General features: G+C 31.2%; 1 protein-coding gene across 8 annotated transcripts in view; it reads left to right on the top strand.

Moving 5' to 3' along the window:
• Positions 1 to 25045, top strand: part of Vps13 (vacuolar protein sorting 13C) — a 334969-nt gene extending 309924 nt beyond the window's left edge. For 7 of the 8 annotated variants that reach the window (XM_085815349.1, XM_085815348.1, XM_085815353.1 and 4 more), the window contains 8 exons: positions 44 to 207; positions 1552 to 1721; positions 9577 to 9691; positions 16582 to 16673; positions 17028 to 17151; positions 17263 to 17340; positions 21649 to 21693; positions 21829 to 25045. In XM_085815349.1, coding sequence (XP_085671475.1) covers positions 44 to 207; positions 1552 to 1721; positions 9577 to 9691; positions 16582 to 16673; positions 17028 to 17151; positions 17263 to 17340; positions 21649 to 21687 — 782 coding nt within the window. In that variant the 3' untranslated portion in view covers positions 21688 to 21693; positions 21829 to 25045. Of the gene's footprint in view, positions 1 to 43; positions 208 to 1551; positions 1722 to 9576; positions 9692 to 16581; positions 16674 to 17027; positions 17152 to 17262; positions 17341 to 21648; positions 21694 to 21774 lie in introns of all 8 variants that reach the window. The other variant, XM_085815347.1, reaches the window with a different exon arrangement.
• Positions 25046 to 25553: the final 508 nt, after the last annotated feature.

Raw genomic sequence — 25553 nt, 5'->3', positions numbered from 1 at the left:
TTATTCTTGCTCATTATAATTATGTCTTGCATTCATTGTTTAGGTGGGGCTGCAGGGGCTGCATCACGAATTACTGGAACTCTGGGAAAAGGAATTGCAGCTCTAACTCTTGACAAAGATTATCAAAAAAAGCGCCGTCAGAATATATCTCGACGACCACAGGATTTTACTCATGGTATTGCACAAAGTGGAAAAGGTCTTGTAATGGTATGTACTTGAAAATTGGATTGTGACTGCGTAAACAATTTATTTAAAAGAGTGTTGGTAGCACTTTTTAATATTAAAAACGTATTGTAAGAGGATTAAAATTCTGAAAATATAGTCTGGTTATACATTTAGTAACAAATTAAAAAGTCTTGTGATCGCTAATGAAAGTTATGGTTTATTTCTGTAGTTTTAAATAAAGGCTGTAAGAATTCACTAACCAATGCTGACATTAAATTTTATAGCTATTCAAAAAATTAAATGATTGTATTTAATAGTTCCACCTTTTTATATTATTTTATCAATGTCTGATGACATCATAGTTTTTTATCATTGATTCATTTTCAGTACATTAAGTTTTATTACATGTATGTTATACACAATTCTATAACATACATGTAATATGCATTATAATAGACTCCAAAAGTAAAATACAAAAACCATAAAGATTTGATTCTATATTAAAAAAATTAATGATTTTTAAAGCTCTAAACAGTTAGATTTGTATAGTTGGGATCTGTGTGCTTTGTTGTGCTTTTATTTTTTTCTGCGTATGTTAATTAAATCTTTCAAATGATGATGTAAATTTTATGACTGAAATCTCTTAACATGTTCTCGGCCGGTGTTAATTTTGTATGAGGAAGAACTCAATTAGTTTTAACAATTTTCTTAATCATGCCCATGAAACTCAGAGTTTTAGACTTATAAAGAGACAGTACTTTCGATGTAACTGAAAGAAAAATAGCTGGTACTTATTTTATGCACATACCATTAAAAATATTATTTTAATACTTTAAATTTGAATTTGAATAGAGATATCTTTGGTCTCTTAAAAATAGTTTTGATTTAAAATGTAATAATGGATGGACATTTGGCTTTTCTCTTGTAGTGAAATTTACGATTCTGGTACACTGGTACAAAAAGTCTCAAATTCAAACAGTGTAACTCTTAGTTCTGTTTCTTTTTAGTTCTTTTTCAAGGTATATTTTTTGAGTTTGTCACTTCCTTCCGGAAATTCTACTTAGAATTCAAACATAAAATTTTTAGTCATTTTTATTATTTTCATATATTTTTATTTAATATTTTTATTATTTTTATAAATTTTTATATATTTTTATTATTTTTCGCTTTAATAGAGAGTGTAATAAGAAAACAATTCTTTAATAAATGTTTATGCTTTTATACATTTTGTTAATGCTCATTTTTGAAAATTATTTGAACTGCTTTTAATATTTGTGATGTCCACTTGGAAGTGACAGTTGGATGCAAGGAAATTATTACTGTTGTTTTAGTATGTGTGCATTTATAATACTTGCAAATTTTCTATAACTTTTTATTTTATTTCAGGGTGTATTTGATGGCGTTACCGGAATTGTCACAAAACCACTTGAAGGTGCTCGTGAAAGTGGTGTAGGTGGTTTCTTTAAAGGCATTGGGAAAGGTCTGATTGGTGTTGTTACAAGACCTACTGCAGGTGTTGTTGACTTTGCTAGTGATTCACTAGAAGCTGTTAAACGGTAATCATGAGATTTAAATTCTAATCTTGTAAATCTTAATTCATAAATCTTGTAATGTTACACAGTTTATGGATTCTTCTAATTTTTTCTTCATATGATTATTTGTGATTTGGAATATCAATATATTAGTAAGTTTAGTGATATTTCTGCTTAATAAAATAAAAATTTCTAATTAAATATGCATATAATTTACAAGAAGTATTTACAGTTTTTCATTTTTTATATTTGTGGGTCTTTAGTGACATGTACACTGATTAATTGAAAAAAGAAGTGTTAACAAGTTGAAAAAATATGATTTGTGTGCTTATTACTGGAAAGTTTCGCTACTAGTTAAAGTTTACTACTACAGTCTATGTATCAATGTTATTCAAAATGGGAAAAGTCTAATCTTTTACAAAAGAGCTATGTAAAAGCATCATTGAAATATATATAGATATATCATTAGGGAAAAAGGTCAGTTAACTAGAAGCTAATTCAATTGAATATCCTGTTATGAATTTCTATACATTGAATATCCTGTTATGAATTTCAGTTCATATTTAATCTTGTATGTGTGTGATTATGGCAAAGCCTTGAGGGCTATCTGCCTAAGGGGAGAAATGCCTTTGTGGAGGACTGGCTCGTATATGCATTACACATGGGGAAAAGCACGAAAACGCCCATGCAGCTAGCCCGTATGCGGGATTTTAACCTCGGACCGAACTACCTGTGTTCAGCGACTTTACCGCTCAGCCGCTGATGGACCTCATATTTAATCTTGACTGGTTAATAAAATGTTTTAGTTCCCAAATTGAAATTATTGTCTGAAGCCTTTATATAAGTGTCTGCTTATGTGATTAGTGTTATGCAAGACTTATATGACGTCTATTATGTTAACGTGATGTAGTTTAGAGAGGTTTATTATATTATGAGCAGCTTCTGTTTTTAGGACAGAAAGGGGAAATGCCCAAGTTAAAATAGAGAATTAAGGGGCTGTTGTAAATTGAAGTTATTTTATCGTCAATATATACTTACTTAAATTGGATAAAACATACATAACAAGGGCTTAAAAAGTATTTCCTGTGCATAATGTTGCCAAGATGTAATGTAAACATTGATTAAATTAAAATTAAAACTTAACAGGTAAAAGAAAAACATGTAAGGGGGAAAAAGCAATATGTTATTAACTGAGCAAATTAATAGACAATTATAAATGTAGCTATTTTTTAATTCAAGTTTAAAAAATAAACCTAAAAGTGGTGGAGTCAAAATAATATTTGCATGATCATATGAATTAAAATACATTGGTAGAAATGGCTAAAAAGTGGAAAAATCTGTATTATTATCTTCAGACTGTTACATTGTCAAGAGGAGGTAAAGCCTTCGTATGATAATACAGTTTTTCCAGATTGTTTTATTCTGTTTCTGTAAGCTTAAAACTATTCGAGGCACTGAATTAATAATATAAATGCTTTCAGTGTCCCTGAAAATTAAAAACTCCTCCCCTACAGAACAAATTTCACCCATGCGCCCCCCCCCAAAAAAAAACAATAGTTAAGAGTTTACAGTCCTATACATATAAATACAAGCAAAATTTCGAATAAGTATTAAAAATGCATAAAAACTTCTTAAATTTTTAATGTTTTACTATGATAATAAATTTTAAATTAACGTCTTTATATACAAAGAAGAAAAATAATTACAGAACCAAACTATAATTATTTGTATCTCAGTGAAAAATCCAAGAAGACAAACAACTGTTAGAATCTAGAATTTTGGTGAGGGGAAAGAAAGAAATGTGCAGTCTAGGTTGCTACTGATGAATTTTTATTCTCGCCATGTAGTAGGGGGGCGGGGAAGAAATTTAAAAAGAAAATTGTGTCTTTAAAAAATTAATGTGGTAAAGTAATGAAAAATGAAAATTAAGCAGCAAATGTTGTAAAGGAAAAATCTTTACGCTAATTGGCAAACAATAGTGACTCAGGAGACAAAACATTGCCTATTTTTTAGTCCAAAAAAAAGTAGTTATATAAAGAAATATCATACAAATTTTTACCAAAATAATACTGTATACATTTATACACTATGAAATTCTTTCTCACCTATCTATACCATTCCTTCTAAAAATAAAGGCTTAAGAATGGCTTTTCATATCATTAAGATAAAACCTCAGTGTAAATTAATGAAAGTTATTGGAACTTGATTATTTTCTAAGGTGTCTGTAAGCATTAAAATTTTTGTTTCTGTTCTACCTCAGTACAAATATCCTTAATATTTTTTATTTGATTATTAATGGTATTGTTTAAAACATTTTTCGAAATGTTAGAAAACCAGTTAGTAAATTTTATAGTAGCAGATCCAATTCTCTAAATAAGACTTTCACTGCATCTCTTTTTATCATATGTATCGTGTGTAAGCACTTCTCTATCTTCTTTATTATAAGTATATTTTAATGCAAAACAACATTGGCTAACTAGATAATTTTAGACATATGAGCTGTTCTATTTTGAAGCTATTATCCACAAATAAGTAAACAGGGTTCGTACGGTCCTTAAGAGTCCTTAAAAGTCCTTAAGTTTTTTGGTCCTTAAAAGTCCTTGATTTTGGCCAAAATCAGCAGAAGGTCCTTAATTTTAATCATCTGAAATTTCTGTCTGTTTTTACGACTGCCATTTTGAGTGTGAATTAGCATTTTGGAGAAATATTTTTGGCGATTGACTAATGCATATATGGTTATCTTTTGAATGGGTTCATGAGTTATAATTTGTTTCTATTTCTAATATAAATGATGGGATACTTGAGTTTCTAAGCAAGAAATGAAACATAAGCATTTTGAAATTCATTTTCTTTAATAAAGAGCTCTTAAACAACTTTTCGCTTTCGGGGATGTGAATTCTTTTATTAAACGGTTCTAAATTTGGCGACTTTTCAACATTTTAGCGATTTTGAGATCAGTTTCTATAGATAATTTTTAATTCCGAGATTAAGAATTTTTCAACGATTTTTTTTAAACATCTTAACATTAATTAATTTCATTAAAATAATGGTAATATATTGAAATTATATTTAAAAAATAACAATAAAATAAAACATTTTTTTTCGTTGTCATAACTTTTATTTTGGCAACTTATTATACAATATTTTGAATTTGAAAAATAAACAAGGTATAATGCTATAAAGCACAATTTACAAAAGAGCTTTTAGCAAAAGCAAAATGAGCTATGTAATTAATTAAAAATGTCTTCTTTTTAATATTTTCATAGTAGGAATATTTCCCATATGATTGTCTCAGAATATTCAAAATTCTCAGAATATGCATGTTTTCTCTATAAAATTAATTTTGCACTTTTTCCCTCCTTCTTTTTTTCCAAAATATTTCTGGCTTTTTGCTGTTGCAGAATTGGTAGGGATAATTTTTCTTTAGGATTTTAGACATCGCAGCTTGGAAAGTTTAGAAGGATTTGAAGGCAAGATTTATAGACCCACGATTCTAGGAGATTCGAGAAATATGTGACAAAATGAAAAATGTCTCCATGGTATCAACGCGTAATGGATGTATTTTACAGAAAGTTTGCAATGAAATTCTTACTTTTTGGAGAACGTCTGGAAGAACAATGAAAACATAATATTTAATGTTTTACTTCTGATACTAGGAATCTTAACATGTTAATCTTCCATTCATTTTCTCTACTTTTCACTAGACACAAGCATGGAAAATATCAAAAATGCTTGTAATCTTATTACATGGGCAAGCATTATAGAAAGGGATTTTTTTATTAATAAAGAAATTGAAAACCTGTAATTTAAAACATTCATCTAATATGTCTTAATGCATCATACACATAGCTGGCACTAGGCATTTCCCACCTGATGCAATCTCTGTGAATCCTAAATTCTGCTTCCAATGCCTGCTCTAAATTCTAAAAGTATTGCCATTTCTAGATTTTGTTGTTCGGTGTGTCACTAAATTCTCAAAATTCTGCCACATCAGCTCTGTAACCAGCCTTTACTATATATATAAAATATTTCTTCTGAGTGTTCATATTACTAAAATAAAATTAGCCGCATTTCCTGAACATTCTAAATTCATTTAGTGTTTTTTAGAATATCAGAAATCCTTAATTAAATCCAAAAATTCTAAAATGAAAAGGAAACATGTTGAAGAAAGAAACTGAGTATATAAAGAAATTATTCTTCAAAGATATATACAGTTATTATTATGTAAATTACCCAATTGTTTATGATTTCAGCCTTTACTATAATTTCCCTTTTCTATTTCCTCATATGATAGAGTTACTGAGCCAGATTAAATTAAAATTAAATTGTATAACCTTTCACCTCTATACATTTTTAGTTTGAATTAGACTGCTGCTGTTTAATTTCATCACCGTGAGCTATAATTGATTTTGTTAGTATCAGAACATGCCTTTATGTTCTAAGTTCTTTTTAAATAAGAGGCTTATTTAAACCTTTGTCTGATATTGTAGTTACTTTTATATATAATATGTTTAATGTCTGTCGGCGGTTTTGGATTATATAACTTTTACCAGATCAAGTAAACCCTCATAGGTACATTGTGGAGAGGTTGACAAGTTAGGAGATAAAGCACGCAGAAACTAGGGAGAGCATTGGTTTGCATATTGAAACAAATCTCTAATTGTTAGAAAAGATGCTTAAAGAGAAGGAAATTGATATAAACTAGCCAAAATGTCTGGGAAGGCTTCGAATTAAAATGACGGATAAATATTTTATTGAGTGTTGTTACAAAACATAAATGTTTTGTAGCTTTTAATGTGTAATTATTCTAATATCGTTTAAGAATCAATGTCATAAATTACATGTATTTTAAACTGTCAAATTTTATTAGATTTTGATTTTAATAGGGCTTTTTTAACAAATGTTGTTAAAAAATAAAATTTAACAGTGTCATGTAAATCCATAATGACTAAGATTATCAAATACCTAATTTAATTATTTATAACTAACTGCATATCATTAAAAATTATCTCTACATATTAAAGCCAGTTATTGCCTTTCAATAATACTCACTGTGGTCACAAGATAAAATACGAAAATATAACAATTCAAGTAAAACTTATTCTTTGCATCTACTGAGACTTAAAATAATACGAAACAACTTATCACCTCTGGTGCTTTAATGCCTTATAAAGTATATTAACTGGGTTACAACCCTTCAAACTCTACATGAAGCTACGACACTAACTGCATCAAACGGAGCCTGACTAACTTTCAACACTTGCCAACCATGCCTGCATCAGGACTTTCAGGTTTGTTCTAATCAGCAGGTCTCTCTCTAGACAAGCAGCAGCAGAGACAACATTCAGTCTTTTGTTCTGAATCATGCTGATTATGATCTTACTTCTCATTTTAACCTCTGCCGTTTGACATAAAATCTACCTGCTAAACCTCTAGACTGACCAAGTATGTGACAAAATGAGACATAAAAAAAATCAACATAAAGCTAACTGTTAGTAAAACGTAAATGCCACCTATCTTCTTTCAAATATGACCAACTATTATAAGTGTAAAATATTTAATGGTACTTCATAAATTGCATTAAGTTTATTTTATGCTCAAACTTATTAAATAGTTATGTTCATTAATTCAGGTTTAGTAATACTGCATACTACTTAGGGATCTATTTTATTTTTAGGATGATGTTACAAAAGTGAAATTCAGGCTTAGATAATATTTTTAATTTAATTTATTCAGTTTCCATTTGCTCATAGGTCCTTAATATTTTTCATTAATGGTCCTTAAAAGTACTTAATTTCTGTGTGCAGAAATGTGTACGAATCCTGGTAAAAGAGGTCTTAAATTTAAGACTTCATGTTATAGTCGACACTTTAAAGAGTTATTAAAAAAATTTTTAACACTTTTTAATAACTTAACAAATGTAAAACATTATAAATTTATGTGAAAAAAATATATCTGGGCTTGCATTATATATGGCATTGGAAATACAATTTATTAGTTACAAAAAGGTGAATATATTTTAGCAGCCTTTTTCTAAATATTGGATTATTTACACAAGTCATATGATGGGAAGGTAGCATTAGCTTTTACACTGAATTAAGTGTAGTAAGAAAAACATTATATTGAATTGTAATTTTGTTTGCTAATAGTTAAACAAGTAGGGAAAAAGTTCAAGGTAATGAATTATCAGAATTTTTAGGCAATATTTATTTTTACTGCATTTTATTCCTTGTTTTATTGATTAGCTACTCTTATTTCATGTGTGCTAACAATTGTAAATACTTTGTTAATATGTTAATGCTTAGTGGAGAGCCAAAGCTTTTTGTTTTCAGAGTATTTATTAGAAGCAATAAGATAATTATATTGTTAATGTTCAGCATAGTTTCCATCAAGCAAAGGTTCGGTCTGTGTCCAGTGCTTAATAAGCATACAGATATGTTACAGAAAATGTTATTTTGAACAGGAGTAGAACACTCATGCATCTCAGACTTAATCTTATCATTGGCTGGGAAATCTCTTCTCTTTAGAAGTGTAAACCCTCTTTCATATTCAGCTTCAGAAGCACTTCAATATAAGCCCCATACCAATCTTAGCAAGCATTATTATGCTTTTCTTTCGTTTTTTATCTTGAATATGAATATTGACTTGTATCTCTGTTTTGTAAAAATTTTTTACGACTTCAGTTCATAATGTGTGGTGAGCTGATCCAACTGTCATGTTCAGTAATAATGCGTGCTCTTGATTATGATGTGATTTTTCTTGTATCACATTTTTAACAGCTTTCGGTTTATAAACTCATCATCGTATTAGTTTCTTATTCAGTAATGAGACTATATAGGCTTCACACCTGCACTAGACAAAAATTTCACAACTTTTCTCTTAGTGCATTTGCATCTTTAGTGTCCTTTGCTCCCACGTATGGCAGATGTGATTTGTTGGTAGCTTAAGGTCCATTCATAGAAAGTGTCATAAGGTTTTCTGTTTTATACATAATTTTAATGCGTTTTTTCACCAAATGATTTAATATATTGTTACAAATTTTGTATATATGTAAATAAGTTTAGTGAAATTATATGTGAAGCTGTGGTATTTTTTGTATAATGTAACATAAAAACTTGGAAGAGATGAAGCTGTGTTGGAAAAATAAGACTACAAGGGCAAGTCTATTTAACATATAGGTAAATGGCTATCATGCTAAATTGGCGAGATGTTGCCAAGCTGGCAATGGTTATGGTGAATTTTTATCACCAAATTTGGGTGACATTTTGGTGCAGTCCCTGTATAACTGTGATCTGTCTTCCCCTTCTAGTAATTTCAAGAAGTGAGCGGTACTAGATATTTCTTGGCAGCTCGGGGAAAACTATATAAGATCAGGAAAAGCATGAGTTTCTCAGTTTAGTTCAACATTGTGTATAGAGCATTGAGAGATCTCCATATAAGCTTTACCTTTTAGATGTGCTTTGCATTGTGCAGTATTTAACATTCTTAGTAGTTTGAAGTGTAACTATTAACTGTAGTCTGTGATACTAAGAAGAGTTATAAGAGAATTTTTATGGAAAGTTCCAGAACTGTAAAGTGTTTCTTTTGTTAAAATAAATTTTATTAAACTATCATCAGTTCTGTGTACATTCAATGTATTACCAACCTGTATGCATGCAACGATATTTATGCATAATTTCATTATTAAATTATATGTATTTTTTGAATAAATTTGCTTTTTTATATTGAACTAATAAATAATTTAAAAGGTAATTATGAAACATTTAATTATAAATAGCTGAAAATCTGTAAATAATACATTTTTTCTATACAAAGCAGTTTAAAAATTTTATTTAAAAATTATGAGAATGTGACATACATAACTGTATCTTCTGAATAGGGCAACTCAAGTGTCTGATGATGTGAAGCGTCTTCGAGTGCCTCGTTTTATTCAGCCTGATAGTATAATTAGGCCATATGTAAAAAGAGAAGCAGAAGGCAACAAACTATTATTGGTAATTGAAATTATAATGTGTTATATTTTTAGTTTTTAATACAAGCTCATATTTTTAATTTGCAGTTGCAAGAAATTATATTTGATTACATTAACCCCTTCGAGCCAGGTAGCGAAAACGCGTGCTTATCGCTGAGGCGGGCAGTGTCTTACACGAGCGTCTCTCCAGGGCCGGGGGCTTTTTTGCTACTAAGCCTAAATCCATGAAATTTCCAAAGTATCAACGCATTGTTTAATAATGCTCTATAGAGTATTTAAATGGCTTATGCTTTATAGATATTTTTATATATATACTTTAATTACCTTATTTCTTGTTTAAATGCATATTTTGCACATTTTATTTTAATTACTCACCATTTTATGAATTTTAACATTATACATCTGAAAATTAAATATATTACTTAAAATTCTCTTTTCGTATGAAAAATTTGAAAACAGGGATCTACACACAGTCGTACATTACATTCCTTGCACTCGTAATAACTCATTTGCCGTTTTGGAGGATTTTTCCGGGAATGTGAACAAACGAAGCATCGTCGTCTCATTTCTTATCAGTCTCTTCTGAACAAAGTTTTGGAAAATGTCTTTCAGTTAATCTTTCAGAATCAATATCTGAAATATTTTGCATCATTTGTGCTATGTCATGCTCTGTTAAACATTTTCGACGCTTCGACATTGCAACGGTAAAAACAAAGAATTCACGTCTAACAAGATCTAATTATTTTCTAAAAACTGAACTGCAAACCGAAATACCCAACGCTTTAGAGCAAATAAAACTTCTCTACTTACAGTAAACAACTACCACGTGCGAATAAATTGTGATTTAAAGAGACGTCATAAATCACGCCATTCGGAAACATTTATTTCCCCGTTTGTTTATACAGTAGAAGTCCAATAATCCGGCACGTTCGGGACCGGCTCGGTGCCGGACTACCGAAAATTTCGGTCTATCGGGCGGTAATTATAAGAACAATTAGGTTAATAATTAAACTAAAAATACAGTATGCAAATACATACAACAAGTTTATTTTACATTTCATATAATGTATGTACACGTACTGTAAAACATATTTCACTTCACGAATGTCTTTTTGTTTTCTTGACTTTTGGCGTTTAGTATAAAATTTATTTCTAATGATATGGAAATCAATAATTTCTGAAGCACTGTAGCTAGTACTAGCCTTGGCAAAAGAGATAAACTTATTTAGTGATTCTGCAGCTTCTGCCTAGCTGATTTTTTCCTTTTCTTCCGTTTCGGCATCTAAGTCATTTTCTTCAAGATTTTGAGTAGGCTGAGGGTTTACTACAATGTTGATAATGTCCTCATCAGTTAGTTCTTGTTCAACAGGCTCATTCTCGTCGATTAAAAGCCACTCCTCTACCTCATCTTCAGGCAGGTTTTTCAAGGGATTGTCAGTACTTCTAACGACATCCAAAACTTTGGTCAGAGCGTCTTGATGGTTTTCTTCCTCATCAGTTTGTAGAGTTAGGTCGGATGCAGGGTTTGCAGCTGGCCAAAGTTTTCTCCAGCATTTTTGGAGTGTTGTATTTTTTACCTGGTTCCAAGACTGTGCAATAGCATAGACGGCATTTTTTACTGTAAACTTTTTTTGAAAATCAGTCACGTCACAGCCGGCATTTAACAGGCCTTGAATAAAAGACCTTCTATAAAAGCATTTAAAATTTTGAATAACCCCTTGGTCCATGGGTTGAATCAAAGTAGTTACGTTAGGTGGGAGCAGAGTAGCAACAATATTTCCAGAAACTAACTCATCTACTGGCGGATGGGCTTTGCAATTGTCCAAAAGAAGGATGGCTTTAGTATCTTCTGGTAGACCAAGGCTTTTGAAGGATTCCTTGACCTCAGGCACAAAGTGGTGAAAAAACCAGTCTTTAAAGAGGGCGGCAGTTATCCACGCATTTGATTGAGCATCATATTGGACAGGCAAGTGTGTAACATTCTTAAAAGCCCTGGGTTTTGCAGATTTACCTATCACAAAAGAGGTCACTCGGTGGTTTCCAGACGCATTAGCACATAGCAAAACGGTTAATCTGTCTTTGTTTTTTTTAAAACCCTTGGCTGCTTTTTCTCCTCCCCCAGCTAGTGTAGATGTTGGTAAACATCGCCACAATAGCCCTGTTTCATCAGCATTGTAAATCTGTTCAGGTGTTAAATCATTATCAGCCACGATTTTCTCAAACTCGTCTGTGTATTTTTCTGCAGAGTTTTGGTTTGCTGAAAGGGTTTCTCCAGTTACATCAAGTCTTCGAATTCCATGCCGAAACTTAAAGTTTCTGAGCCAACCATCAGAATAATTACATTCACTTTCAGCAACTCCTAAATCTTGGCCGAATTTCTTTGCCTTTTCAACAATCATTGGCCCTGTTACCGGCTTTCCTTCAAAACGTACTGCACTAAACCATTTGAACAATACACTATCTAGCTGTTCCAGTTTTGTTTTTTTTAATGTTTGTCTAGAAGCCAATTTTTCAGTTGTTACCGATTGAGAAGCAAACTTCATTAGTTCATCTTTTTGTTTTTTAATGTCATAAATAGTTGATGAGCCAATATTAAACTCATTCATTAAAACATTTCTATTCTCGCCTTTTTCTAGCCATTTGATGATTTCTAGTTTCTGATTGAGAGTCAGTGTTACGTGTTTTCGTTTCTCTCCTTTTGAACTCGAAGGCTTAGGTTTTGAAAACATGGTCACTGTACAGTTAGAACGAAAATCACTTTTTTTATAAACAGTTTCAAAAGTTACGTTTACTCCGATGTGAAAGGACACAAAACAACAACGCAGAAAAAAATGGCTTTGTGATTGATTAACGGAGCTGCACAGCACCTGAATTTGTTGTGACAGCTGAGACTAGCCAGCCGCTAATTGTTTCCGAACAATACCGAGCGCTTCCGGATGATCTCGAACTACCCCGAAAACTTCCGATTAGCTCTCGAGCGGTTTTATTTGCTTTAAAGACACACTTTTGGAGAAAACCAAAATTTTTACAATTTTCCGGAGCGATGCCGGACTATCGGGCATTCCGGACTGTTGGATTCCGGACTAATGGACTTCTACTGTATAATCAAAAACACGTGTATGTGAGTCATGCTTCTCTCATTTCGAGTAGAAGGTCTAATGTACATGTATCTGAAACCATATGGACATACAGTGCCATCTTGTGGCAGAAATTATAGTTTGAAAAATGTTCCAAAGTACTGGCACAAATACGTGACAGTTGGTAGAGAACGGAAAAATCCTTTGGCACGCCTGCGTGTCGGCCAGTAGGTAAGTGTGTTCGTTGCTGGCATGTATATGTGACAGTCGGCGTGAAGGGGTTAATACTTGAGTAAAAAATAGGTATCTTTTCTTGTGCTTTTGAGAGTTAGCTGCATGAAATAAGTATTACTTTTTTCTTTCTTTGATCAATATTTTAAAATTGAAATGTCAGATTTCAGTGTGTGTGTCTTGAGTTCTTAAAAGTTTGCTTAGCATCAGTATATTGGTAAAGTGAATTCTTGAATAGCATTGTAGCATAATTATTAGAAGAAGTCCACATAAGTGAGGTAGTTTAAATAAAATTTTATTTTATTTGCAAGTTATACAAAATATAACATTATGTTAGAGTTCTGTACCAAAGCAATACTCAAACAGGTCCTATTTTCAACCGGCATCTGGAAGAGAAATACAGTTGATTCTGGTTAATCGGACCACATCGGGAAGCGATAGTTTTGGTTCTAATAATAACCGGCTGGTCCGATTACACGAACATGTCCAATGTTGTAAGACGGGATATGTAGCAAGTAGTATGATTGCTATATGTAGCAAACAGTAAATGTACATGTAAAACATGTACTAAAATGTAATTATGCCCTCTATTGTGCGGTACAAGAACTACATTTGAACCTTTTTCATTGAGAAAATTAATTTAGAAGCAAATTCTAAGAAACGATATCCACGATACTCAGCATGCGAAGCACAATAAAAACAAGTTCTTAGTAAGTTCCAGTCAACATTTGAAGAACTTACCAATGTGATCTGACGCATCTTAGTGCAGCAATGGGACTGCCTTCATTTCCCTCCTGCATGAAATACCAATTTGCTGCAATGATTACTGTGTCGCAATCTTAATTTTCATCATAACATTGAAGCTCGTTGTCAATGGATAAAAATTCTTCACAATTTTGTACCTGTTGAAGTTCCACATGTAAATCATCATTTTCACTTTCAATGAGCATGTCCAAATCCATCACCAAAACCAAGTGCTCAAAGCCACAGTGAGAAAAACAGTTCTAAATTGTCTTGCTGCTCACTTTTCGCCAGCTGTCGGCCGCAAATGTAACTGCTTGTAAGATGTTGACCTTTGCACTAACTTCGCTGGCTTTTGATGATGATGTCAGCAAACTTTCACCAATTGCTTCAAGGATGTAATTAACCTACCTTGCTTGATAAAGGGTCTTCAAATGTTTTATGATGCCCATGTCCATTGGCTGGACAAAAGCTATGGTCCTGAGAGGTAGAAATTCTAGTTGGACATTCATCAAGCAATCTAAATGACAATGTGCTGCACAGTTATCAAGAAGAAGCAGCACTTTTCTCGACTGGCATTGTAGCTCTCTGTCTCAATCCTTCAGCTATTCTTTAAAAAGTTCAGAGGTCATCCACGCATTTCTGTTCGCACGATAACAACTGGTAAACTCTCCATCCTAAGTCCTTTAAAGCAGCGAGGCTTAGTGGTTTTTCCTATAACCAACAGCTTCCTCTTATCCGTTCCTGACGTGTTTGAGCAGCACAAGACAGTTACACGATCCATCCGGTGTAGCACGATAATACAGCCCGGTCTCATCAGCATTGTAGATGTCATCTGCTGAAAAATTTTCAAAAAGTTCGAGCAGTTTTGTTGATTTCCATTCTTCAGCATTTGCACTATCAGCACTTTCTTTCTCGCCATGTGCTTTCTTGAATTTTATGTCATGTCTAGATTTCCATAGAAACAACCAACTGCCCGTAGCTTTAAAGTCATCGTGGCCAAGCTTTCTAGCGAGTTCTGCTTTGCATTTTAACATTGGGCCACTTACACGCACAGATCATCCAGTAGCAATGGCAAACCATTCATTAAGGGCCTCATCGACATCTAGGTCCTTGCCTTCACGCTTCCGTTTTTTGGAAGTTCCTCGTCCTTCACATTGTGCTTATTCTTCTCGCAGCTCATTCTCTTGTTTTATCAAGCACCAAATTGTAGTCTTTGCCAATCCGGTTATTTCCACCAACCGACGCTGACTCATATTTCATGGTTGATGCTTGATCTTATCCAGGAAACCAATTTTTTCAGCTAACGTCAAGTCCTGTCGTGGTATTTTGGCAGGGGAGACAAGACACGTGCACAGTTCACTGACTAAAGTGGTCTGAAGAAAGCTTGGTGTTTCGGGTTCAAGATGTTGATGTCAAGAGGGAGGTAAAATGCTCACCATTCAAAGCTTTGGCACTAAAATCATCCCCAAAAGGTGAAATGTTAGCTTTCTCATGTAAACTTTAATCATGATTGACAGGCGGGAATTCCTTTCAGGTGGAGCCGGACACTCTATTGTTCATTTCCTTGAAACTCGGAGGTGCAGGTCAAAGAAAATGTTGCGCGTGTTCACCTTTCACCAGTTTTGCTTTTGTCATGCACTTTAAGGAATTCCTGACCTTTGATAAAGCATTTTCCTGGGGAGCTGCAACTACAGATCCTCCCATATGTCGCAGCTCACCTGTACATCCAACTGTGCACGGCTGACTTCTGGCTTCTGTTTGTTATTCACTGTCACATTTTTTGGTCCAAATAAGTGGATAATATTAGGCTTATGTACATAGAATTTGTTTCGGTTCGTTAGGATTTGGTCCGATTATCCAGTAGTCAAATTAACCGGGTTCGACTGTGTATTGGCAGTCACTGAGGCATGCAATTATAATTTAACATTAATAATCTAGCGTTAACTAGAGTCTGAGTTCTTGAGTAAAATTGTTATGCAATTAGAATTAATCCATAATGTTCCTATATTTAAAATTATAACTTTTATTTATTTAAAATGTTGCATACTGAAAGCATGTCCTACAGAACCAGTTCACAGATTACCTGTTTTTCAGTTGAAACTCTAGTAGAGAGAAACATCTTCCCAAACATTGCAAAATGCCCTCCTCAAATCTAAACAACTTAGCATTTATTGTAGTACTAAAAATACCATCAAAGTAAATGTATGGAATGAGATTTTTAAAAAGATATGTGCATAATTTCTACTGATTTCTAATATATTCTTATCAAAATAATGCTTTTTTTTTAATCTACAAGAGCAATGTATGAAAAATGTAGTTTTTAATAGATTTTTTAAAGAAACATGCCAAAATAACTAATTAAGCATAAGTTGCAAATATGTATTTCAAATGTAAGAATTCTTTGTCTTGCCTCAATTTTAATGATATTTAGCAGTATTGCTGTCAAAATTTTTTAAAGGAATAGCTAATTATAAATAGTATAATGAATTATAAACAGTATAACTAATTATAAATAGTATGTTTATGGAAAGTATGCTTTTTCGAGACAGTTTTTTTTTAGTGTAACTTTTTTTATTAAAGTCTACCACTTCTAGAGTTTGTGTTAATATGCATTTGTATAATTCATATTTCTTAAGCATAAAGAATCTGGGAAAATAATATATTATTTTGCAACAAATGTTACATAATAATAAATTAAACTTCCAAGAAGAGTAGAATATTTTTTTAATTAACTGTTTCATTTAGATTTATTTTCTTGTCCTAAAAAATTAAAAAGTGTAATTTTATTTTATATAATTGATAGTGCCAAACATGAGTAATGTCTATTGTATATCCATTTAAGTAGATATTCTTATTCTAGGAAGTTGAAAAGGGAAAATATGCTAATACAGATGTATATTTAGCTCATGTTCCAGTTGCAGATGAAAAGTTATTTCTCCTAGTAACTAACAAGTAATATTTTCTTCTATCCTCTCTCTGTTCTTTTTTATGAAAAATTTTATGTTTTGCTACTTGATAAATATTGAGCACAGAAATTATTAGAATATTAATATAGTTTAAAAGAATTATTTATATTTAGCTATACATTTAGGTTTCAAATTATTGCTACAAGTATGAAACAATTTTTTTAAATTTTTTATTTGTAAAGAAATAAAAATTAATATATAAAGCATCACAAATTGGACTAGAAATAAACAAATATGTCACAGCCAGAAAGAAAGTTAATTTTTTGGAAAATATCCTATGTGAATGTACTGAACATTCTAATGTATGAATAAATAATTGCATTTAATTTTCACTTTTCAGCCGTGTAATGTACATCGAAAAAGGGGAAATATTTGGCCAGTGGAATACGGTATGGGAATATCGTTTTGAAGAAATACGAGATCCACCAGAAGTGACTGATAAAGGATTAAGGATAATGTTATTGGTACAGCATATTATTATTTTCTGTCTGATTTAATATTATTAATTTTAGGTTCCTAATAGCTATTTTATGTTCAATTGTCAAAGTTCTGAGTTTTTTAATTATTATTAACAGACTCCACACAAAAAAGGACTTTTTAGCAAATCAGTTGCTGGGAAGCTTGTCCATATTACAGATCGACAAAATGCTGTGGTATGTACGATTGTTCCATTAAATAAATAACTTGTATTTTCATTTGGAATTTCGATGGGAAAAAAAGTATTTTTAACCTTAAAAATTTTTATACATTTCTTGCTGGTTTCAGCAAACTCAGTTCACATAATATGGAAATTTTATATTTCATCAGTAATTTAGAAATTATGCATTATATTTTTTAATCAGTTTCAGTTTTTCCTTCTTTCCATATTACTTTATACAAATATTATATAGTATAAATTCTTGCTTTTAAAAACCTTTAACTTTTAAAAATGTGGATTTGCATTTCTTATCCTCCCAATATACCAGTTATGAGACATTTGGCTAGAATCTAGAAAGATGAAGTTGATTTCGTCTCTCCAAATAATAAAATATAAGTATTTGTTTATAGTTCTTTATTAATAGTATCTCTTTGTTTTGTGAAACTTCATATAAGTCAAATGGAAGTAACACAATTATTTATAATGTGTTATCAATAATTAATATTATGGGAGCTTTAAATAAAATATTTCTGAATAAAATGTGGAATGTAAACAAGCAGTTATGGAAATATAATTTGTTTTATCTGAAATATGGAAAATGAAAGATGCATGAATTTTGTCATGTCTGCTGTATGAAATAAGGAAAGAAGGAAGTTTATTATTATAATGCATGTAATAAAACTCTTGATTACATTGATAAATAGTGGTTTTGCATTTTATTTTAAAAATTAACTACATTAAATAAAATCTAGAATTTGTAAGTGTACTTACTGACTTGCTTTAAAAAGAAGCTTGTCTTGTTAGAGTTCAGCTGATAAAACCAAAAGCCATAGCTACTGAGAATGAAAACAAGGATCACCAAAAATTCAAAAAACACTTTTTAGTGTAGCTTAAGTGATTTTTTGTCATGTCATACAAACATTTCTCTGTGCCAACAACCAGTGTTGATAGTGTAACATAAGAGTTATTTGTTAAACTGAAGCAAACTTACTATTAATTATGGGATATTATGAGGTTTTCAATTCGTGTTTCATAAAATTGTGTTTCATATCAATTTAAAAATGATAAGTATAATTCAAGGTAACCAAAAAAGTTCTTGCTGTTTTGGACAGTCAGAAAGAAAAAGTCATAAAACAAATAATAATCACCACTAATCCTCAAAGTATCGGCATCCAGTGCCTTTTGCCAACGAGTGGATAGCTGTGCGATACCATCACAGTAAACTCGGGAGTCTTGGACGCAAGGAAGTCCGTAAGGGCCTTTTCGAAGTCTGGCTGGTTGTTGAAGGATTTCCCATGAATATGGTTATCCAGGGAATGAAAAAGGTGGTAGTCTGTTGGTGCAAAGTCTGGGAAGTATGGTGAATGGGGTGTTGCCTTCCAGCCCCACTTGCTGGGTGGTGTTCCTGGCCTCCCGAGCCACATGTGGCCTGGAGGAGGAGTACACTTTTATAACTGACCAATGCTGGCTCTTTATGCATCAGTGCCTGATGTACACTTTCCAACTGCTATGAGTACAGGCCTGCCGTGATAATTTGGCCCCCTTACAGGAGCTCATAGTGCGCCACTTAGCAACTAGTCCACCAGATACAGAGCATGATCCATTGTGGGTGAAGAGAAGATCTCGCAGTGTGAGGCACATGGTCCCATAGTGACAACCAATGTCTGGAACACTTGGGTGTGTCATACTGGACCTATTTTTCATCGCTGGTGAGTACTAGATTAAATATGGATGCATTGCAGTGCCAAATAAGCAATGACAAACAGGCAGTGACACGCTATTGCTTATTTGCATCAGACAGTGAGTAGTGTTCCCACTTTCTCAGCTTGTATGCCTTTCCTTTGTGGTGCAAATGGAATCTGATCATTTCATAAGATACCTGGAAGTGTGCAGCAAGCTCACCACATGTTTGGCTTCTGTCACTCTGTATGACTGCTCTCAATGCCCCATTGTCCAGCACTTGTGGTCAACTATTGCGTGGGCATCACGAAGAGACATATTCCCTGACCTGAACTTTTGGAACCATTGCCTAGTGGTTAATGGCATTATCCCCCAAGGCCTTGCAAATTTGGCGATTTGATTCTGCTGCTGATGGGCCCACTTTAAAATCATACAGCAAACAAGTCCGATCGAGCGTCTTTGATACATCCATTTCAATCAGTCGCTATGTGAGTTATGTTTGAAGTACTGATGCAGCGCACTTTTATATTCTTGGTCAGTGTCCGGACTCCCATCCTAAATGCTTCATGGCCAGGTTTGGCAACTATTTTTATGTTGGGGTTCACTCTTCCATTGTCATATCTGAAATGGCAAGAACTTTTTTGTTGACTTTGTAAAAATAGAACTTTAGCACTTTTTTCAATTTTTTGCCTTATTTAATCTCTATAACTATTATAACCTATGTTGTCCCATAGAATCTCTTCTAACCAGTCTTCCATTAGATATAAGTCTCTTTTAATCAAGGTGACTATTGGTTTAAACAAATAATTATTAATATGTAGAATGCATAAATCAGTAACGTTTGGGAATTTTATCACTGACTGGTTTTCTGGTCTTTCTGATCTAATGGGTCATTTAACAACCATTTTATTGTGAAATGTGGTAACAAATTTAATTTACAATGATTAAAAAGGAAAGCAGTGTTAACTGACAAGTAATGTATATACATATTTCAAAGGATAAACGGATGATGCTTTGGAATGGATAATAGTAGAAAAGACTGAACTGAATTTTCAAATTTTAGCAAAATGCTGAATTAGTCATTTATGACATAGATTCGGAAAACAACAAAAATTTCATTGCTTCTTAGGATGAAAATGAAAAAGTGTGACAGCCATGTTTAAGTCTTTTTTTTTTTTTTTTTTTTTTTTTTTTTTTCAAAACACACAGTGGCTTTCTGCCTAAAAGGAGGGATGCCTTTGGGAAGGACTTGATAAGGAGAATTGATTCATATGCACATTACACATAGAGAAAGCCATAAAAACTTCCATGCAGCCAGCATATTCACCAGGATTTAAACACAAGTTGAACTGTCAGCATTCAAAGGTTCTACATCTTGGCCAACAATAGGCACTGAAGCCTAGAGCAAAGCTGTTTAATAGTTAAAACAATCCTGATGCTTCTAATCATATTTTGTTGTTCAAAAACTTTCATGCAGTAGCTGATAGAGTAATAGGACTATGACGAAAGAAAAAGTTAAATAATTTTTTTTTTAAATGTTTCATTAAAGTGCATGTAAGAAATTTAACAAAATTTCACAGTTTTTTTTTATTCCAGTTTTTTCATGAATATTTTTGTCATGAAGTAAAATCTTGCCTTTGTTAATGGAAGGAAATAAATTTTGTTATGAAATAAAAGAGAGTTACAGTTTTAATGGTTAGTTGTATTTGCACACTTATTTTCAGAATTTCAAATAAACAATTTCAGAGAGTTTTGTTGAAAGAAAAATTGGAATGGTTTAAAATTTAATCTTTATTGAGTTTCTGATTATCCGAGGCTATTATAATACCATTACACCAAGTAATCGAGGTTTTACTCTTTCTATATATTTTTACCAGTAATTTCTTAAAATAGTTACCATAGTTTTTCTGAGAAAAAATTTTCTTCAAGGTGCCTCTGCTGCATTTATTTTGGATAAACAAACTTCTGCTGTAATTTATGCCTCTGGTGCAAAGACTGAGCATTCAAATGAAACTTAGGTTCGTGGATTTTTCATGTGTCACAATAAGTAATTTGGTGTGTTCAAATCACCATTTATTTTCTGCTATATACTGGGTATCGTTTTTGTTAACCTTGTGGAGATATGTGAGAATGATAAATACGCAGGAAGTGTATTAGAGAATGAAATAAAGGACTATCATTAAGTGTTGGTGGTAAGTAGTGATCCGATTTGACTAGGCCTTCACACTAGTGAATGCACTCTTAACCAAATATGTTCACAGAATAGTGGATAAAATATATTCTCAAACACTGAAAAAGATGCCTGGCAATGCTGGGGATTTCAAATAACGGTATGCTTTATATGTAATCATTTCATTTGAAAAAAAAAAAAAAAAAAAAATATCATCCTATTCATCTAGATCACATTTATATTCCATGCTCCTTTCATCTTTTAGGAAATATTATTTTGTCAGACTGAAGTTCCTGCAGACATTTGACGAAATTTGTTCTGAATTTATTGAAATAACTTTTTTTTAATTTATAATCTGTAAGTTCTTGTGTCAATCTGAAAATCTTTGTTTATTATTATTATTTTAATAAGGCTTAAAATAGATGTACTGTAGTTTTTCTTTGCACTTTTTTAAAGTGAATTTTGACTTTTCAGTGGATAGCAGATAAAATTGCAGAAGCTATGAAGAAATGACTTCAGGTATTTAAAAGCCATTATTAAGTACTGACTTTTTAAATGATATTTATTATTATCAGAAATGTAATATAGTTTTTTTCTCAGGTTTCATATAATTTTCAAAACATGTGCTCAGATTTGGATTTAATCTTTTGCTAGTTTAAAGAGGAAGTGCAAATTTAAAGTTTATTTCACCAATGTGTCTACTGGGGATTTTGCATAGCCGTCCAGGCAAAATCATATGCTTATGGGATAGTTTCTTTGAGAAAGCTATACTGTTTTTGAAGAAATGACAACACTTGAAAAGTTGACTTTTGATGGCCTGGTATCTATTTTATATTTTATACATATAGGATGAATTGTTAGTTGTATTTTCATATGAAGTAATTAATCAGTAATATTTATTGACTTTTCTTTAAAATCACATTATTCCTTTTTAAAGTATAATTTATTTTCTGTATTATGCATAGATTTTGATATCTTTTTCTCCATCTTTTCTTGAAATAATATGTTTTTTTATTAATCGGGTGTTTTTAACTTTTCCTTTTGAACCCTCATTTTGACCATATTAAACATAATGTATGCATGTGAAAATACTGCTTTGTCTTATGGCATCCTACCTGAACTTTGGGAAAGTAATTTACAAAATCGGTGTTAATTTTTTTTAATCAGTTCTAGTCTTTAGTTGTAAATAACTAGTATTATATTTCAAATGTGATATAAAATATGCTTAAAAATTTTCTTAAGTTAAATGTTTTTCTTTTTCATAAAATATTTTTTTTTTATGTGTGTGTATATTGTAATATGAAATGTGCCATAATATGTAATTTCCGTTCTATGGATAATAATGTGATTTTTGATAATTAAAATCACTGATTATGGTTTTCTTATTACTGTAGGAATTGTAACATTAATCGGGTGTTTTTAACTTTTCCTTTTGAACCCTCATTTTGACCATATTAAACATAATGTATGCATGTGAAAATACTGCTTTGTCTTATGGCATCCTACCTGAACTTTGGGAAAGTAATTTACAAAATCTGTGTTAATTTTTTTTAATCAGTTCTAGTCTTTAGTTGTAAATAACTAGTATTATATTTCAAATGTGATATAAAATATGCTTAAAAATTTTCTTAAGTTAAATGTTTTTCTTTTTCATAAAATATTTTTTTTTTTTTTTTATGTGTGTGTATATTGTAATATGAAATGTGCCATAATATGTAATTTCCGTTCTATGGATAATAATGTGATTTTTGATAATTAAAATCACTGATTATGGTTTTCTTATTACTGTAGGAATTGTAACAAGATATTATACATAGTTGTTCTGAATGAGCTTGCAATGTTTTAAAAAATGAATGTTGTGTTTAACTCGTTACATGTACAAATGTGTAAGAAGTTCTAATATTTTAGTGCCTGTGAGGTACTAGGACGCTAAAGTTGACCTTGATGTGTTGTCTGATTTTTTTAAAGCAACAGTTTAAGATTGCACTTGTGTATATATTGTGTCCATTTAAAATACATATATATATAATATTTGGGCTATGGTCATAAGTACTTAGTTGCTTCAGATACTGCTTTGTTTTTAAAGAATTAGAAGGCAATACTTTCTCAGCCTTAATATTATATTACTAGGGATATTTTGTTTGTTAAAAAGGTTTAGTAATGTATATTTCATAACTTATAATTTCAACTGAGTCATTTATATTTCCAAACTTATTGGTTTTGCCATTTATAGATGTTGTTACTTAGCATTTACATTTGCTAGGTAATTTTGTTGCAAATTCTATTTACTGTGATAAAATTAGCTGTTAGTGTTCAAGTTTGTTGGTGTGGATGATCAAGAATTTTATTCTAGTAATATTAAAAAAATGTTTTTTTTTTTTTTTTCATTTTTAAAAATTCATGACTATTGCTGTTTTGGGATGTTATAGAAATTTACTTAATTCCATTGTTCAAAATGCTGTCTCTGTCTACACAATACATCTACAAAGACAGAATTCATAACAAATCGAGATTTAAAGGAAATATCTTTATCTGTGTTTAGCTTTTTATGTTCTTTTTACTGCTAAATGAAAAGACTGGTCAAAAGACTAGTTGAGTCAGCTAGGCTGGATCATAAATTTTTGGATGTCTTTACTGAAATCAGTTTTGGGAGTGCTTTTTATTTTTTCACTTTATTTTTCTGAATTTTTCCAATGTTTTCCATATGGCTTCCTTGTTTTATTTTAAAGAACAGTCTATTGATGCCAAGTTAGATAATTTGTGTGATTTACATTTTTTTCATTAGAATAACTGGTTAATGATAATCTTATTGTGTGAGAAGAAAAATCTTTTGCTTTATGTTCAGTCTCTTAATTTCTAACTGCATATTAGCTGCCTAATTTTGTGCAAAAATTTTCATTTCATTTTTTTCATAAGCAAGTTGTATTTTATACAAAGCATTTTGTATTGAATTAATAACCATTGCTACTATTCATCGCTTGGCCAAGTGATTGCTTGAAAAATTCACTCCTGAAGCTTATAGATGCATTGTGTATTTCTTAAAATGATTTTAAGGAACAGTTCGGCAAAAATGGTCTTAATATATCTATGCATTTAAAGCATAAACAACTTAGTTGTAAAATTTTAATTTTATTTAAATTGTGTTTTAACAAGGCAAGTTTCCTTAAAATGTTATGAGCTCTCTTAATTTGTTGCCATATACTGAGAATATATTTTCTGAATTTTATAGGTGTAGTAACTACTGACATATTTTCAAGCAGATCTGATTATTAATTATATTTAAGAAAATTTTGAAATATTTAATTGTGTATCACTTTTACCCTTAATTATGAATACATTTAGAAATATGTATTGTTTTTAAGCCTTTTAATGCACAGTTTCAAGAGGTTATCACAACTTAACCTTAAGACTAGAAAATTTTGCTCTCCTACTCTTATCAAGGGTCCAATTCCAGTATCTGCTATGAATATGTAAACTAGAATATAAGGAAAATTTGTTGTAATGTAACAAAGAAGTACTTTGTCCCATTTTTAGAAATGATGCACATGATGCTTTATAGTATTTTTGTACTATAGCTGAAAAAGAAATGCCTTTTCCAGTGCAAATTGCTTTGCTATGTGACAAATCTTCATCATTCTCCAGATTTTCAAATTAATGTTCTTCCTCCATTAGCAGGGATTTTGTCTAAATTCTTATGTATTAAAATTTTTTTAACATCATTAGCAATATTCTTAAGAATTGCTAGCAGTAGAAAATTACCATTGTGTGTAATTGTTATATGTGTGATTTTGTCAGAGATTTATTTTTGCTTGTAGCTGACAGTGATGTAAAAGAAAATGTGCTTTGAAAAATAAATGCGATTTTTTTAAAACATTTTTGTTCTTCCTCTTGTATTATAAGCACTACTTTTTGTACTTGAAAAAAATTTAAATATATACTTAATTTTATTGCAGAAATATATCTTTATTATATGTAAAAGATATTAAACTCTTTTATGTTATAAAATACCTATTTGAACTACAGCTTTCACAAACATACAAGCTTCTTGAAATTTATCATTCAATTATTGTATGTATAAAATCAAGAAAACTTCTGAATATTTCTTCTGTATCATAGAAACATTGGAAATATATACTTGTATTTAATTTGAGAAAGGATTATAACAATAATTGAAAACTGGTTTATTAAGAATAAATACTTATGCTTAATAAATCTTTCAGAAAAGAAATATATAAGTTATTTTGTCCCTCTTTTATCACAGATCTTTGTGTTGTAATTAGAAGTGCATCTAGAGTTCAAGTTCCAGCAAGAGCACTGTGCATTTTTCACATCTTTTGCTCCAAAACAAAATATCTAATGTTCTCTACACGTGGTGCTCA

Source organism: Stegodyphus dumicola, chromosome 4 (genome assembly GCF_044657685.1).
Source record: "Stegodyphus dumicola isolate Sdum_Otavi_A_Nest chromosome 4, ASM4465768v1".
In the NCBI taxonomy this organism is placed as follows: Eukaryota; Metazoa; Arthropoda; class Arachnida; order Araneae; family Eresidae; genus Stegodyphus; species Stegodyphus dumicola.
Note: the sequence above shows the minus strand (reverse complement) of the source record. Positions and strands in the feature narration are given on the sequence as shown.